The sequence below is a fragment of the Pungitius pungitius genome, chromosome 12, assembly GCF_949316345.1.
Source record: "Pungitius pungitius chromosome 12, fPunPun2.1, whole genome shotgun sequence".
In the NCBI taxonomy this organism is placed as follows: domain Eukaryota; kingdom Metazoa; phylum Chordata; class Actinopteri; order Perciformes; family Gasterosteidae; genus Pungitius; species Pungitius pungitius.
In genome coordinates, this window is record NC_084911.1 from 12336786 (window position 1) to 12350559 (window position 13774).

General features: G+C 46.7%; 2 protein-coding genes across 3 annotated transcripts; one reads left to right on the forward strand and one right to left on the reverse strand.

The window, feature by feature from the left end:
• The first annotated feature begins 2361 nt into the window (after window positions 1-2361).
• bud31 (BUD31 homolog) lies at window positions 2362-6236 on the forward strand. 2 transcript variants are annotated; one of them, XM_037477586.2, is made up of 5 exons: window positions 2362-2512; window positions 3146-3247; window positions 3895-4017; window positions 5488-5654; window positions 5758-6236. In XM_037477586.2, exons 2-5 carry the CDS (start codon window positions 3154-3156, stop codon window positions 5806-5808), a joined length of 435 nt encoding a protein of 144 aa, XP_037333483.1. In that variant the 5' UTR covers window positions 2362-2512; window positions 3146-3153; the 3' UTR covers window positions 5809-6236. The 2 variants fall into 2 exon arrangements, with proteins under 2 accessions (XP_037333483.1, XP_037333485.1); XM_037477588.2 differs by lacking the exon at window positions 2362-2512 and having other exon boundaries at window positions 3023-3247; window positions 5763-6236.
• A 785-nt stretch (window positions 6237-7021) lies between these two features.
• Window positions 7022-13672, reverse strand: smcr8a (Smith-Magenis syndrome chromosome region, candidate 8a). Its single transcript, XM_037477583.2, has 3 exons — window positions 12316-13672; window positions 9896-11635; window positions 7022-9464 (listed from the first exon to the last, which is right to left on the reverse strand). The coding sequence occupies exons 1-3, from the start codon at window positions 12912-12914 to the stop codon at window positions 9005-9007; spliced, it is 2799 nt and encodes a 932-aa protein (XP_037333480.2). The 5' UTR covers window positions 12915-13672; the 3' UTR covers window positions 7022-9004.
• Window positions 13673-13774: the final 102 nt, after the last annotated feature.

Below are 13774 nucleotides of genomic sequence, written 5' to 3' on the forward strand. Positions count from 1 at the left end.
ATCGCCCCTAAAACGGGCCCATGGGTTAGAAACCCAGAGTGCCTCCATATGACCAGGGCCCTCAGGCAGCGCCGAGTGACTTTGATCAGGCGGTGCTGGTTCCCCCTTGGGGAGAACCCCTTGGTCTTGAGCCACCACTGCCGAGGGATCCATTGGATGCCGCTGCCAGACCTAACAGTCTCTGAAACTGTTTCACAGTGAGTGGCTGGCCTAGCCTAGCCTGCTGAACAGCAGAGAGGATCACCGGAAGTGCGGTGGCACCCTACCACCTCCAGTGGGGGTCACTCTCCGGGCCCTGACCCTTACGGTGTCAGGGCCTATTGGACGAAGCCCTCTCCGCGGTAGCCCCGCGGACGTGGCGTCGTCGAGGAAGGAATGAATCGAGCGCCTCCGCCTGCCACCTCTCAGCGTGGAGTTTATCCGCCACGGCCCCAATGGCACCTCCAAAGAGGGTAGTGAGGGAGAGAGGGGCATCCAGGAGGAAGGACTTGTCCTTCTCCTGCAGGCTGAAGTGGCTCAGCCAAAGGTGCCGCTCCGTAGCCACCATGGCTGCCATGGAGCGGCCGACGGACTTCGCCGTCTCCTTCGTGGCTCTTAACGCGAGGTAAGCCGTGTACCTCAGCTCACACACTGCCTCCAGCGTTAGTTCCGTCCCCTCGGCCATGTCGGCCAGCAGCTCTGCCTGATACGCCTGGATAAGCGCCATCGTATGCAGGCAGCACGCCGCTTGCCCCGCCGCCGAGTAAGCCCTGCCTACTAGAACCGAGGTAGTCCTCAAAGGCTTGGTGGGCAGTACTGGGGTCCTCAGCGACACGGCCGCGGGGGACACATGGCCCGCCAGGGCCCCCTCCGCGGCCGGCATACTTCCGTAGCCATGTCACTTAGCCTCAGCTAAAGACGAGTACAATGCCGTACACGGGTTGTACACGCGAGCAGACACCGGCCTACTCCAGGACGCCGACACCTCAGTGTGGACGTCTGGGGAGACGCCCCAGGCTGCCTCTACGCTCACCACGTCCAGCTCCTCAGAGCCGGAAAAACGTGAGAGCGGCGTCTCGTCCGGGGTGGAGGAAGCCGCGGAGCGTGCCTCCGCCTCCGGAAACGAGCGCCTGGATCCCATGGTGAAGGGCCGGGAAAAGGCGTCAGCCGTCCCGGAATCCTCCGTGAGATCCATTTGTGATCCCCAGGAAGGCAAACGGGGCTCCGCCTCGGCATGAGCCGAAGCGGAGCCGCGGGGAGCGCGCCTCGTCGAGCCGTCCTCATTGAAGAGAGCTCGACGGGAGACGCGAGATTGCCACGGCAAATGCTCACAGTCTGCACAGCTAGCCCCCTCAAGGGCTAGCTGGGCGTGCTCCATGCCTAAGCAGACAACACACAAGTTGTGTGAGTCTTTGCCCGTAATACTTACCTTATCTGGTGCAAGGGGGAACACATTGGACAAACCGCTCAGCCATTTCTATCTAAGTGGAAAACTTCATGGCAAATGGTGTTTTTTTTCCACCACCATCCAACGGGTACATAGTTTGTACAAAGTGTATCAGGAATCAGGAATCAGGAAAAGTTTATTGCCATAACATGTTGTACATACATGGAAATTGTCTTGGCGGAAGGTGCATGACAGAAGACAGTACAATAATTACGACATAGTGCAAATAAGATATAAAATAAAAGTATAATAAAATATAAAATATAAGCTATGGGTTAGTACGCTAAAAACTAAAGCTATGGGTTAGTAAGTTAGAGGAGATAAGAACTCCACTGGAGTTGTTCCACGGATGTTCAAGAGCTCGTCTCTGGTGAAAGAGCTCCGGGATTCGCAACAGAAAACACAATTAATGACGAAAACAACAAAAAACAAAGAGCACCGAAACGCCGAGGCAGCCATCTGCGGCGCCATCTAAAGAAAGTACGATCCTTTGATAACTACTACAGTCCTGTCAAGACAGACATAAAAGAAAATAAGTTACATGAAAATGTGTCCATTGGTATGTAGTACAAAAATATGTATATCTATCAAAAAGATTTCAGGGGTTCTTATTATTTCAAATGTTATGATGCATCTTATTTATATTTTAAATGTGTTTACTGTTACCAAAGCAACACGTGCAAAATGGTTTTAGCCCGTAGTAGCTCAGCTGGACTTAAACGGGAAGCCATTGTATCACTTATCAGCGTTTTATGACTAAATAAATTACAAATAACACTAGTACTGTTAAAGGGCGTATTGTATTGTCACCTGCTGGCCAATTATAAAACATAAATGTCACCTATTTGGCAAACAAAAACGGCAAGTGTCGAGGCACCACTACCGCAAAGTCGACGCAGCTGTCGTGAAGTCGTGGCAGCTGCCTCGAGGTCGAGGCAGTTGCCACGAATCACCGCGGCAGTTGCCACGAATCACCGCGGCAGTTGCCACAGAATCGAGGCAGTTGCCACGAATCACCGCGGCAGTTGCCAAGCGGTTAGAGCGGCACATCACCTGGATCCCTGCCTGTGTTTGAGAGGCAACCAGGTAAACTGAATAATTAACTAAATAATTCTTACCACTTTGGAGCATTTTGACAAATTTGATTTACAAAAACGGCCGAAAAGTGTCAAAACAGCATTACGAACCTACAGCTGGCTAAACTCACACTGTCAGTTCAGAAATACTAAGTAGTTCACGTATATGCCTTCTAACACATCTTCAGAAAATGTTTTTTTTTTTTTCAAAAGATGGTACCGTATATCTAGCTACAGACTAAATTACCTTACAATGTGTATATAATTTGCAGTTATTTGTCTAAATAACGTAAATTATAAAATGTAATCTATGTAAACTATGTTGTTTATCTTAAGGCAATGTGCTCGTACAGTAATGCAATATGCAGCAACGGCAGAAATCTGCGTTCCGTTAATATGAGCAAACACACGTGACCTGACCTAAATAAATGTTAATATTCATTTGAATAGATAGCATGTTAGGGTGTGATAAGAAATATGTATTGAACACAGTTAAATTGAGCTTGTTTATTTGGTATCGTGACGTCATTTAAACGACAGGAGGTGAAAAGGACCTCAAGTGACGTCGAATTGTAGCGACTATAACGGGGTCGCAAAATCAAAACGAAAACACGGACAGCTTTTGTTCTCTTTTTTGTCGAAGAGAGTAAAATGCCAAAAGTAAAGAGGAGTCGCAAGCCGCCCCCAGACGGCTGGGAACTCATTGAGCCCACCTTGGACGAGCTGGATCAGAAGATGAGAGAAGGTAAGTCGGTAGAAGAAAGAGGATTGTCCCGATGTCCACCACGACAGTTGGTCGGGCTACAGCACGCAGTTTGTGCTAATGGAAATTATCTCAATCTTCTCTTCGCATTATCTATCAATGTTGATAGCTTTTAAGACAGGCTTTATATTTTTATAGCCTTTTGATCCTTGTGTGGCGTCTGAAAGGATTTTTGGCTGACATTTTGAAAATGGATAACCAACGCGATCGTCTACTGAACGCTAAAGCTAATCAAACGATGCTAGCTACTGGTGGTTATTGTTCTAGTTCAGTCGGATTGAAATATTTGTTCCGTTACATCTGACATTTAACCTGTTCCGTTTCACGTTAAACTGCTATGTGCCATAATATGTCCACATACCATTAAATTTGATTTTCGCATGTTATGGGAACCTTAATTTTACTGCAGTTGAACATGCCCCTTAGTTAATAACCTGGTAAATACAGACCAGACTCCACCCAAACGCATTTAGGCAAGTAGTGGCTGTTCTAGCAATGTGTGTACATATTTGTGTGTGTATATACACACACGCAATGCGGTACTTGACACGCAGCCTAAGAGATGCGTTTGAAGCGTCCAAGCAGGTGCAGCATTGAGCTAACTGTCCTTGTTTCCCTCTGTCTGCCAGCTGAAACAGAGCCTCATGAGGGAAAGCGAAAGGTGGAGTCTCTCTGGCCAATTTTCAGACTGCATCACCAGCGAAGTAGATACATCTTCGACCTCTTCTACAAAAGGAAAGCCATCAGCAGAGGTAAACTGTTTCACCGCAAGCTTTTATCCGCTTTTTCATTGGTCTACTTAAGCATTTAATCTAATCCTTAAAATTCAGCATTATCTATGGAAGCCCATTTCCGCCACAAAAAAAAATAAAAAAAATATATAATGACTTAAAAAGTCGAAATTATGACTTAAGAAAGTCGAAATTATGACTTAAAAAGTCGAAATTATGACTTAAGATATGCGCATGCGCAGCTTCCGTGACGCGGTCACAACGTCGCTGGTTTTGCAATGTATACGCTATCCTTTGTGATGTTGATTCATACACGGAAATTAATACTGTTAGTAATCAGCGATGTGTTTTCTGTATTCCTCAAAGGGGGATGACGTTACAGCAACATCAACATAGCTACTGGTTTTTGAACCTACTGGTTTGGCTACGCGTGCGTGTTTGTTTTGCCCCGACAGCGGCAGAGGTTGTCTGCCTCGGTCACCTGATCCGTCACACATTCGCAAACATATTGCTGAAAAGGTTCAAAATGCATCCCATATCCAATGCAGCGATTACGATTGTATAAGTGAGCACTACATCACTGCCACGTATAAAGAAATACAGAACATACAATAACATACATTTATTAAAAGATCGCCGCAACCTGGATTCGACCCATGCAGTCGAGCAAAATAGAAACACTTTATAAGACAGCGGCGCTACGCCGTCGGCCAACCGAGCTGTCCGGTGCCGCTGCTGATTTCAATACGTCTTATAAAGTTGCACATCGTCCGTGGCAAGAAAACCTTTTGGTTCAGGGTGAGCCAAGACAACTGGTTTGGTGGCGTATCATGGAACACTTCCAAACATGTGTATCGATACTTTTTTCGCGAGGCTGCAGCCTGGAACCACCGAAACATTTGGACATAAGAGGATTTTATGTTCAGACGGTCATACAGTGACGTGCATCACAGACATTTAAGAAAGTGATTCAAGAAAATATATATTAATGAAAGATCGCCACAACCTGGATTCGAACCATGTCGAGCAAAATAACAACATATCCAGGACGGATGCCTTACGCCATCGGCTACTGGAGCTTAGAGGCTTTACGGCTGTTTTTTGTACTTGTCAAATAATTGCACATCGTCAGTGGCTAGAAAACCGTTTGACCTTTGGAAGCTGCGCATGCGCATATCTTAAGTCATAATTTCGACTTTCTTAAGTCATAATTTCGACTTTCTTAAGTCATAATTTCGACTTTCTCACCCTTCTTTTTTTTTTTTTGTGGCGGAAATGGGCTTCCATAATTATCTGTTGTGCGTGTTTGAAAAACATTTGATCTGTAGATATTTTGTCATTAAATGCCACTATTTTAGTAAATTCATGACAGTACTTATTTTATTATTTATAATCGATGATTTTGCACATTACTAAACATTTGAAACTGAATCAGTTATTTGCTTTGCTAGATTCCAAACCAGGTTTTTCTTTCTGTGTGTCTCCTGAAAGAGCTGTATGATTACTGTATAAAAGAAGGCTATGCCGACAAGAACCTGATAGCCAAGTGGAAGAAGCAGGGCTATGAGAACCTGTGCTGTCTGCGATGCATCCAAACCCGAGACACCAACTTTGGAACCAACTGCATCTGCAGAGTTCCCAAGAGCAAGCTGGAAGTTGTAAGTCTGATCTTTTTCTTGTGATTCCCACAAAAAATCCAAGTGAGAAAATTCATATGTGTCCTTGTGGTCTAAATTAGCTTAAATGGTTTTCTTTTGGCAGGGCAGGATCATTGAATGCACACATTGTGGATGCAGAGGATGTTCTGGCTAAGTGAAGACATCCTGTCTTCTTTCCGTTGGTCATCAGGGCTCACCCAGTCACCATCTGTGCCCTCATAACCCTTTCAGCCAGAAACAAATCACTGATGTCATCATTATCCTCAGTGTCCCTTAAAGGGTTGGGTTGTTGAAAACTGGAGAACACACAGTGGCCATAGTGTAATACTTGCATTTGTTTTTCTACGCAACGAAAGCCCTCAACTCCCAACAGCTCAAAGTAGGATTTTGAGGTTAGCTGTTTCTGGATAAGGCCTCTCATTCCAGCTAGTCATACTCATTGTTATAATCATTTTAAATTCAGTTTTTCATTTAAATTGAAGAGAACTGGAGGTGAGTTTAGTTTTGAAATGTCATTGTGTTAATCCTCCAGTCTTCATCTTTCTTGTGTAATTTTAAATAAAACAATTCTGATTCACCTGACTTCATTTTATGCAATTTACACTTAACTTTTATTGTACTCCAAGCATAATTCGACTTGCGAAATAAACAAAATCAACTGCAGTGTTGGGTTGTTTACATTATCTTGAAGTAGCATATTTCAATAAAGCATGAGTATTTTCCAACATGCATGATTTTAAGTGTAATAAGATTTTATTAGGTCACCTCAAGCCTTCTAAAGGTGGGATAAAGGTTTGGTGTTCTCTAGGGCTAAAAATGGCATCAAGTTATTAAACTTTATATTTGGTCATAGAATCAGTTTTTTGAATTTTGAAAAACGATGCCAAACTCAATTGTTTGGCCTCTCCAACATTTACTAAAATGAAAGGCCCCTCACTGACATTTAGGAATTTTCTTTGTTAAATATTTAATCGATTCAATAATGTTGGCCTGATGATATAAGCCACTTAACATTAAGTATAAGGTTGTCATAGTGACCAGTCTTCTCATCTGAAGTATAATACAATCCGGTTCTTTCAAATTTGTATCATTAAAGACATGAATGGTATGACGTAAGTTTGCTGCAATATTACAAAACTGTCGTATTCTTTTACTGCTACTTTCTCGTAGTCCAGCATCTTGCCCTCTGCTGCTCCTGCAGGACTGTTACTTGTTTTCGGATCATTGATTATTCACGGCACCACAAATGCTCGCACATCCGTCATCGCTAAAGCAAGTCACACAGACACAAGGCTGTTAGGGTGTTTGGCGTTAAATGATGATTCAGTACTTTAAACTGTTACCAATCAATCCACGCAAAAACAAAATGGATTCAAATAATTTAATGGAATAAATGAATAAACATTTACATAAAAGCATCAAGACATTCACAACTTGCTTTAAAATCACTGGCAACAGCGATGCCTCACAGTGCCGATATGAAGCACTCCTCCATGACAGGATACAAAAGGTGGGCAGGATGTGGCAACATAAGGACACTGAGTGATGGCGTGTTAAGCACACTGTGGTATGGCTTATCCAGATTACATTCATCTATTAGCATTAGAAGGACAGACTAGCAGTATTGTTTGTTATTTGAGCAGTTAAAAAAATAACTTAGGTGGTATTAATAGTGACGTTAGTTAAAAGCAGTCTTGTTCGTAGCAGGAAGCCATGGTTCGTCGTTGTTTGACCTTTCACATTAAAACTGACCATGCAGTCACAAGTACAATTACCATTCCAGATACAGAATTACAGCTCCATCCCTGACGCTACAGAATCAGAACCAGTCAAATCTAAATTTCTATCAAAAGATGCTTGTTCAGTGTTGTTTTACTGGCCACGAGGCATAACTTAAAAGATTACTTAAATGTAAAGTTCTCCAACATCCTCCAGAGACGAAGATGGTCAAAATCCACGATTAGTCCTGAAGAAATCAATATGGTTCAGCTTTGTTTATATCACACATCCGTGTCAGAAGTAAATAAATAATATGCTGCTGTCCTAATTCTAGCGCCAAGCTTAGAGTTTTGCTTTCGATGGCACAGGAAAATATATTTCCCCCCATAGCACATCTTCACAAAACACCACTGTCCCAGCAACTTCTCCTCAAACTGTTCTTCAGCATCTTCTTAGTCAGTTCATCCAAATACACAAACAAAAAAACAATTATCACTAAGGTGATTCACTCTGGCACAAGACAGTCTCATGCTGACACCACAACACCCTCACACAACTTTAAGACAACAGTGAAATTCAATACATTTAGGTTAAGTAGCTTTAGGATGTTCTGGACTGTTTGAGTAATATCCATGAAAATGCTCAAAAGCACATTATAGACAAACATGGGCGAATATGTATCGTTGAGACGTTATTTCCGCACATGCAAATATCACGTGGGGCCGACTGGAGCTATACGTCACACAGCAAATACAATTCCTCATGCATCACAATCTGAAAGCCGGGAGTGTTTACTCCTCGCCCTCATGAATCAAAACTACCGAGTTACGATCCAACAACGTGACCGAGATTACTGAGAGGATGGGGGTTCAAATTGATTAACAAAAGAAATATTAAAAGAAAAAGATAGGGTTCGGAGGTTATGTTGTCGTTCCCAAAGAGAGACAAAGGCATATCACAAAACCAGCTTTAACACGCCTTCGCGGTGCTAAGCGTACGCAAGACAGATTCAGGGAGCCGTCTGTCCTCCACAGACAGAAAATGTCAGCATATGTCACTTTGTTGAAAAACATGTTTATAGATAACTGAGATGACATCATAGCGGGCTCAGTGATTCGTAGGTGTTAACACAGAGGTATCATTTAACCTTTTAGCGAGCTGGCTGTGGTCAGACCAGCGCAGTACACGGACAGCAATGTTGGATTGAGAAAGTGTGTGCCCTTCTGTGTGTATGTGTGTGTGCGCGCGGTGGTGATTGATCTTAAACAAGCCGGCGCAAGCAACGCACACAAATGACTAACAGGACAATAAGTGAAAGCGACCTTCGGCTGCTTGGTTATTTGTGTTAGAGAGTGTCGGCGTGCTTCGGAGCAAACACAGGCATAGTGAACCGCTCAGTGACATTCACAACTCCCTCGGACTCCTTTTTCCTGCACACAGAAGAAAGAGCAAAGACCAGAGAAGAAGACAGCAAGGCGGAGAGAGATTACACAGATAAAACCAATAATAACCAATGCAGGAGTTTGTCCTGTAACTAAAATGGCTGTGGCCCTTATTAGGACCGCCTTTGGCCCATTAAAAACCACGGGTTTAAGAGGAGCTTTTGTTAAAATCCTTGTCCCAGTGTGATATCAGATTTTGTACAAAACGCTGGTAGTGTAGTTGAAACTAAAGCCAGTTGCTGCTGCTCGGCTCCCGCCGACCGGCTGCAGGTACTGCTGCGTGATGAGCTGGCTGAGGTAGAGCAGTATCTGGCTGTCCTCTTCACCCAGACCCAGCTGCTCCTGCAGGAAGCAGAGGCGTCTGCCCTCCACAACCTCGGGCCCCTCCATGGAGCTGACCGGCAGGTGGAGGTGGTGGGTGAAGGTAAACAGGAAGGCCTTGGCTGCCAGGTGACAGAGTGCGCTCTGTAGGTGGAGGAAGTAGGTGGAACCGCGGCGGATGTAGGTGCGGTGGTCTGCTATTTTGGCAAGGAGGTGACCCCGATAAGACGGGCAGCGCAAGGTCTTGTGGTCGGCATCCAGGATGGAGATGTAGCGACTGTACCGGGACAGCGAGTAAAGCATGCTGGAACCCACAGGGGACGCCACTCTGTCAGGGGCAGACACACACGACAGTTGTTGTTTAGTTAAGGCACCTTGAACACACACATATATTTAATCAATTGATGTAACACATGTGGCCATTGTTTAAATGAATGAATGTTTCTTCAATGGAGAGTAACATGCTTTGCACAACTAGGTTGACAAGTTCAAGGACAGATGTGAAGCGGGAGGTTTATTATTTGAATAGATGGTGGTGTGAGTCATCGAGGACTGAGTCAGACCCGATGAGTAACATGGTAGTAGTCTGAGGTGCAAAGCTACAAGCAGGAATAAATGAACATATTAGACATCAATGAAGACTCCCTTAGGCATGGGAGCATCGTGGGATTTTTTGTTGTTTGTTTTTTAGGACCTCCATCCGTCATCTTCATCTACCATCACATGAAATGCTTTAAATATAAATATTATTATTAATACCTTTGCAACCCAACAAGCTTCCACCTCTGCAGGTCAGTAAGGGTGAAGGGGCAGGACAGCCAGGCTTGAACCCGCTCTCCACACTTCCCGGGATTAGGCACAAAGAGGGCCAGAGCCGCAACCAGTCTGCGGACCACCCGCTCATCTACCCCGAGCACCACCAGGGTTCTGCCGCTCAGCAGGCACCACAGAGCTTGAATGGCGAAGGGGTACTGTCTGACAAACCTCAAGGCTCCTTGTCCAGCCTTCTTCCTCTGACGCAGGGTCACAACCCCCCCGTAGCCCAGAGGTGAGGCAGCCTGATCGGACCCCGTAGAAGCACTCATGGCAGAGTCACACCCGTCCTCCACCGAGGTTTGGGAAACTTCATCTCCGAGGAGTCCCACAGGCAGCTCCAGGCCAGCCGCGGGGCTTCCTGAGGATGGGGCGCCCACCGCGTAGTCGTCCTGGAGGTGAAGCAGGGCCTGGGGTTCCTGGTTGATCACCAGTGTTTGGTAGGGCTGTAGGTGGGAGCTTTGGCCGAGAGAAGGCACCGCCTCTGGGGCAGAAGCCTCATAAAGGAAACCATCTTGGGCCATACAACACGCGGTGTCCAAAGGAACCAACAAGTCAGACTGCATCTCACAGGGCTCATCAGTTGCACCATCACAATCACCCTCCCTGCGGGCCTCCAGCTCCGACACCACCTCCAGCAAGGACACGGGTGTCCCGTCTCCCTCGTCCTCTCCGGCAGTGGTCTCCATCTCTTCGCTGCTGCTCTCCCTCTCCGGGTCGGGGTCAGGGGTCAAGTCAGAATCAGGGGCTTCGGACTTCATACAAGCCTGATTCTGGTCCCTCTCTGCGAGTCCCATCCCGCTCTTATCGCTGCTGAAGCTTCCTTTTGTCTCTTCCGAGCTGCCCTGGGTCTCCAGAGTCTGGTCTGAAGGGGAGGACTCCAGATGGCTCTCCACAAGCCCAAGCTCGCTCTCCAGAGTGTGGCTGGTCACAGCGGCTGCGTCTAACGGGTCTGGAGGCGGTTCTGGTCCTAGCACAATAGGAGGTGGGTTTAACAGTGTAAAGTTATCTACAGCGTGGTTCACAGCGCAAAATGGCCTTATTGTTCCTCTTTCATCCTCATCCTCATCTCCGAGGTCCTCCTCAAAAAGGAAATTGGTAACTCTCAGATTCCTGCGCACTACCCTGTCCAGGCGGCGAGTGTGCAGGTAACACAGGTCGCCCCGGAAACTCCTCTCCGTCTCTTTCAGGACCTCCACGGTAGCGTCGTAGAAAGTATTGTCACACAGCTCCTGCAGGGTCTTCAGCCGCTTGTCGAAGCACTTTGCTGACTTAGCCTTGATCAGCTGTGGCGTGTAGGACGACCTGCGCTTTACGCCCTCGTCTTCCCCCTCGTCCATTTCTTCTCCACCTCCCTCATCGCCAACCTGGTCCTGACCCTCCTCCCTGTTCCCCCGTTGGTCGGTGTAACGGAAGGGCTTGGCGAGCTTGGCGTATTTGTCCAACAGCTGCTCGCACTCACTCAAGCACTCAGTGACACACTTCTGGCAGGTGACAGCGTGAGGGTCTCTGCGTGGGCGGTGTTGGTAGGAGCTGATCTGCCTCAACAGGTCTCTGTGTTCATAGATGCTCTTCTCCACATTTGCAAGCTCATTGGCCTTCTCAACAGCATGAGCGGAGTACATACACTGAGGCCCCGCCTCCCTCTGCAGGCCCTCTTCCCTCTGCAGCACGGAGTGAGTGTACCTGAGGGGAAAAAGGTACAGGGTTGCGATCACATTTGTGCTGTGGAGTGAAATGTCTTCTACGAAGTAGAACATCTTCGCTCTCATCCGTTCATAATAATCAATATTTCACTTTCATTTATGACCACAAACCAGCAGTACTAATGGCATTCCCTTCAGGCTCAGCTGCATCAGGATTTGCCCCCATTAGTGAATGTTGGCATCACAAAGTCGAACATGTATGACATTATCACCAGCATGTTGTCAGTGCCATGGTGACCAGTACGGAGAGCTTCTGAGACTGCACTGTTACCCTGGCATTTTGTAACCCTGACCGATATAAGTGCTGTGGTCAAAATCCAATTTTCACGCTTTATCATTTCATGGCCATCTAATTAGGATCCTTTCCCTTTCCTATCTTACCATTTTGACGTTACTGTCCCCATACGTTAGTGTGGAAAACAGTGGAAAAACTGGCTTCAATTAACCAGAGTTTTTTGTTTTTTCTATCTGGAAATTGGAGGCCACTATGTCAAAGGCCAGTAGGTGAGGACACTGTGAAGGGGCTAAACACAGCAACTATTTGTTCCAGGAGCTCTAACTGACTAATGCAGCCCAGAGAATACAGTTTCTCATGGATTATTATGTTTATCTAAACAACTGAACAGAAGATTCGAGAGAACATCAGAAATATGTCCTTACTCCAGGTCCCGGAGCTTCCTCTGGAGTTCCTTGGCGAATGCTCTCCGGTTCCCGGCCTTCAAGCACTCAGAGGCCCGCGAGAAGCAGAGTGACAGCTCCTGAAACTGCAGCATTATTTTCCTCTCGTCTGCCGACACGTACGCCATACAGAACGGTCGCACAAAGCCCCTCGCCTCCAGGTCGTAAAGAGTGAGGTGATGGACGTAGGCGAACGCCCCCTCCTTTGAGTCGCCCAGCACCACCTTGGAGTCCTCCACAAAACTGAGCCTAGGGTAGCCACTGCCAGGTGGATGTCCGACAAAAGAGGCCTGGTAGTCCACGGACATGATGCGCAGGGAGAAGTAGTTGAGATCGAAGGTGCCGCAGACTTTGGGCTCATCTGGGATGGTGAGGAGGGGCTGGGGGCCCACCTGCTCGGAGAACTCAGAGATCAGGATGAAGTCTTTGGTGAACTTGGCGTAGGAGGTCTTGGCCCAGGGGTTTGAGTCAGCCAGCGGATGGAGAGGGAAGGAGAACTCCTCGGGGAGAGCCCAGGGGTCCGGAGTCTGCCCATACTCGTCCTCTTTAGTGAACGCCACCACGTCAGGTGAGCCTATCATGGTGGTGTTGAGCAAGGCATGAGCAACACAACGCACAGTGCAGCACGGTCATAAACCAGTAGTCAGTGAACGGGGGGGGGAGGGCGGCAACGGGGAGTGCAGTCAGACTGACCATCCTGCTGCACATTTGTTTTGTGTGGTTAAAAGTGCTGGAGATCCTAGGGGTCCAGAGATGAAGAGGGTCCACCCTATCTACCTGATAATGTCCTACTGATTATGTCATTTAAAAAAAGGGGGGGTCCCAGAGAAGAGTGGTCCCAAATTCAGCTCCACCCCTGCAGCACAGAGTCCATTGATCAAGAACATCGATATTTGTCATGTACGCCAAGAGTATAAACCTCGACGGAAACACAAATCAGTGTCTTTGTTAATGAAAGCAATTATGTTGCGCGATCAGGAGGTCCGCGCAGGCATCGGACCATTCATGCTGTACACTGCGAGAAAAATAGAAACAGCATCAGAGAAGCGCCTCCGTCCGTGTCTCCTTCATGTCTCCATGCGTCTTTTGCAGCACGTCCCTGTGTTCAGGACGTTGGTTCGACAGAAACACCGTTAATAGACAGAAGCGCTACATGTAGTTCCCAGAGACAGGCGCCATGTTTACCCAGCTGGTTGTAGTCTTGTCAGGTGACGAATCCAGTCCCATCTTGGGAAGTTCCACCCTAAAACAGAATATTTTACACATTTCTCATCTGAGCCATCGCAGGCAATTCATATGATGATTGGACGTATGAGTGAGTCTTAAAAGCCATAGGGAGGATTTTGGGGAATATTGGAGTCACGAGACAGTCCAAACATCTCAAAATGTTTGATTACTTGTTGTCATAATTTTCTCTTTTGTTTCTACTTACTTACTAATC

Bases quoted from the DNA above. Each gene is read 5' to 3' on its own strand.
- bud31 (XM_037477586.2), top strand. From the start codon at position 3,154: ATGCCAAAAGTAAAGAGGAGTCGCAAGCCGCCCCCAGACGGCTGGGAA. The intron at 4,018-5,487 runs GTAAACTGTTTC...GTCTCCTGAAAG, and splicing joins AAGGAAAGCCATCAGCAGAG to AGCTGTATGATTACTGTATA. The intron at 5,655-5,757 runs GTAAGTCTGATC...TTCTTTTGGCAG, and splicing joins CCAAGAGCAAGCTGGAAGTT to GGCAGGATCATTGAATGCAC.
- smcr8a (XM_037477583.2), bottom strand. From the start codon at position 12,914: ATGATAGGCTCACCTGACGTGGTGGCGTTCACTAAAGAGGACGAGTAT. The intron at 11,636-12,315 runs GTAAGGACATAT...TTTTCCCCTCAG, and splicing joins AGGAAGCTCCGGGACCTGGA to GTACACTCACTCCGTGCTGC. The intron at 9,465-9,895 runs GTATTAATAATA...TGCCCCTGACAG, and splicing joins AAGCTTGTTGGGTTGCAAAG to AGTGGCGTCCCCTGTGGGTT.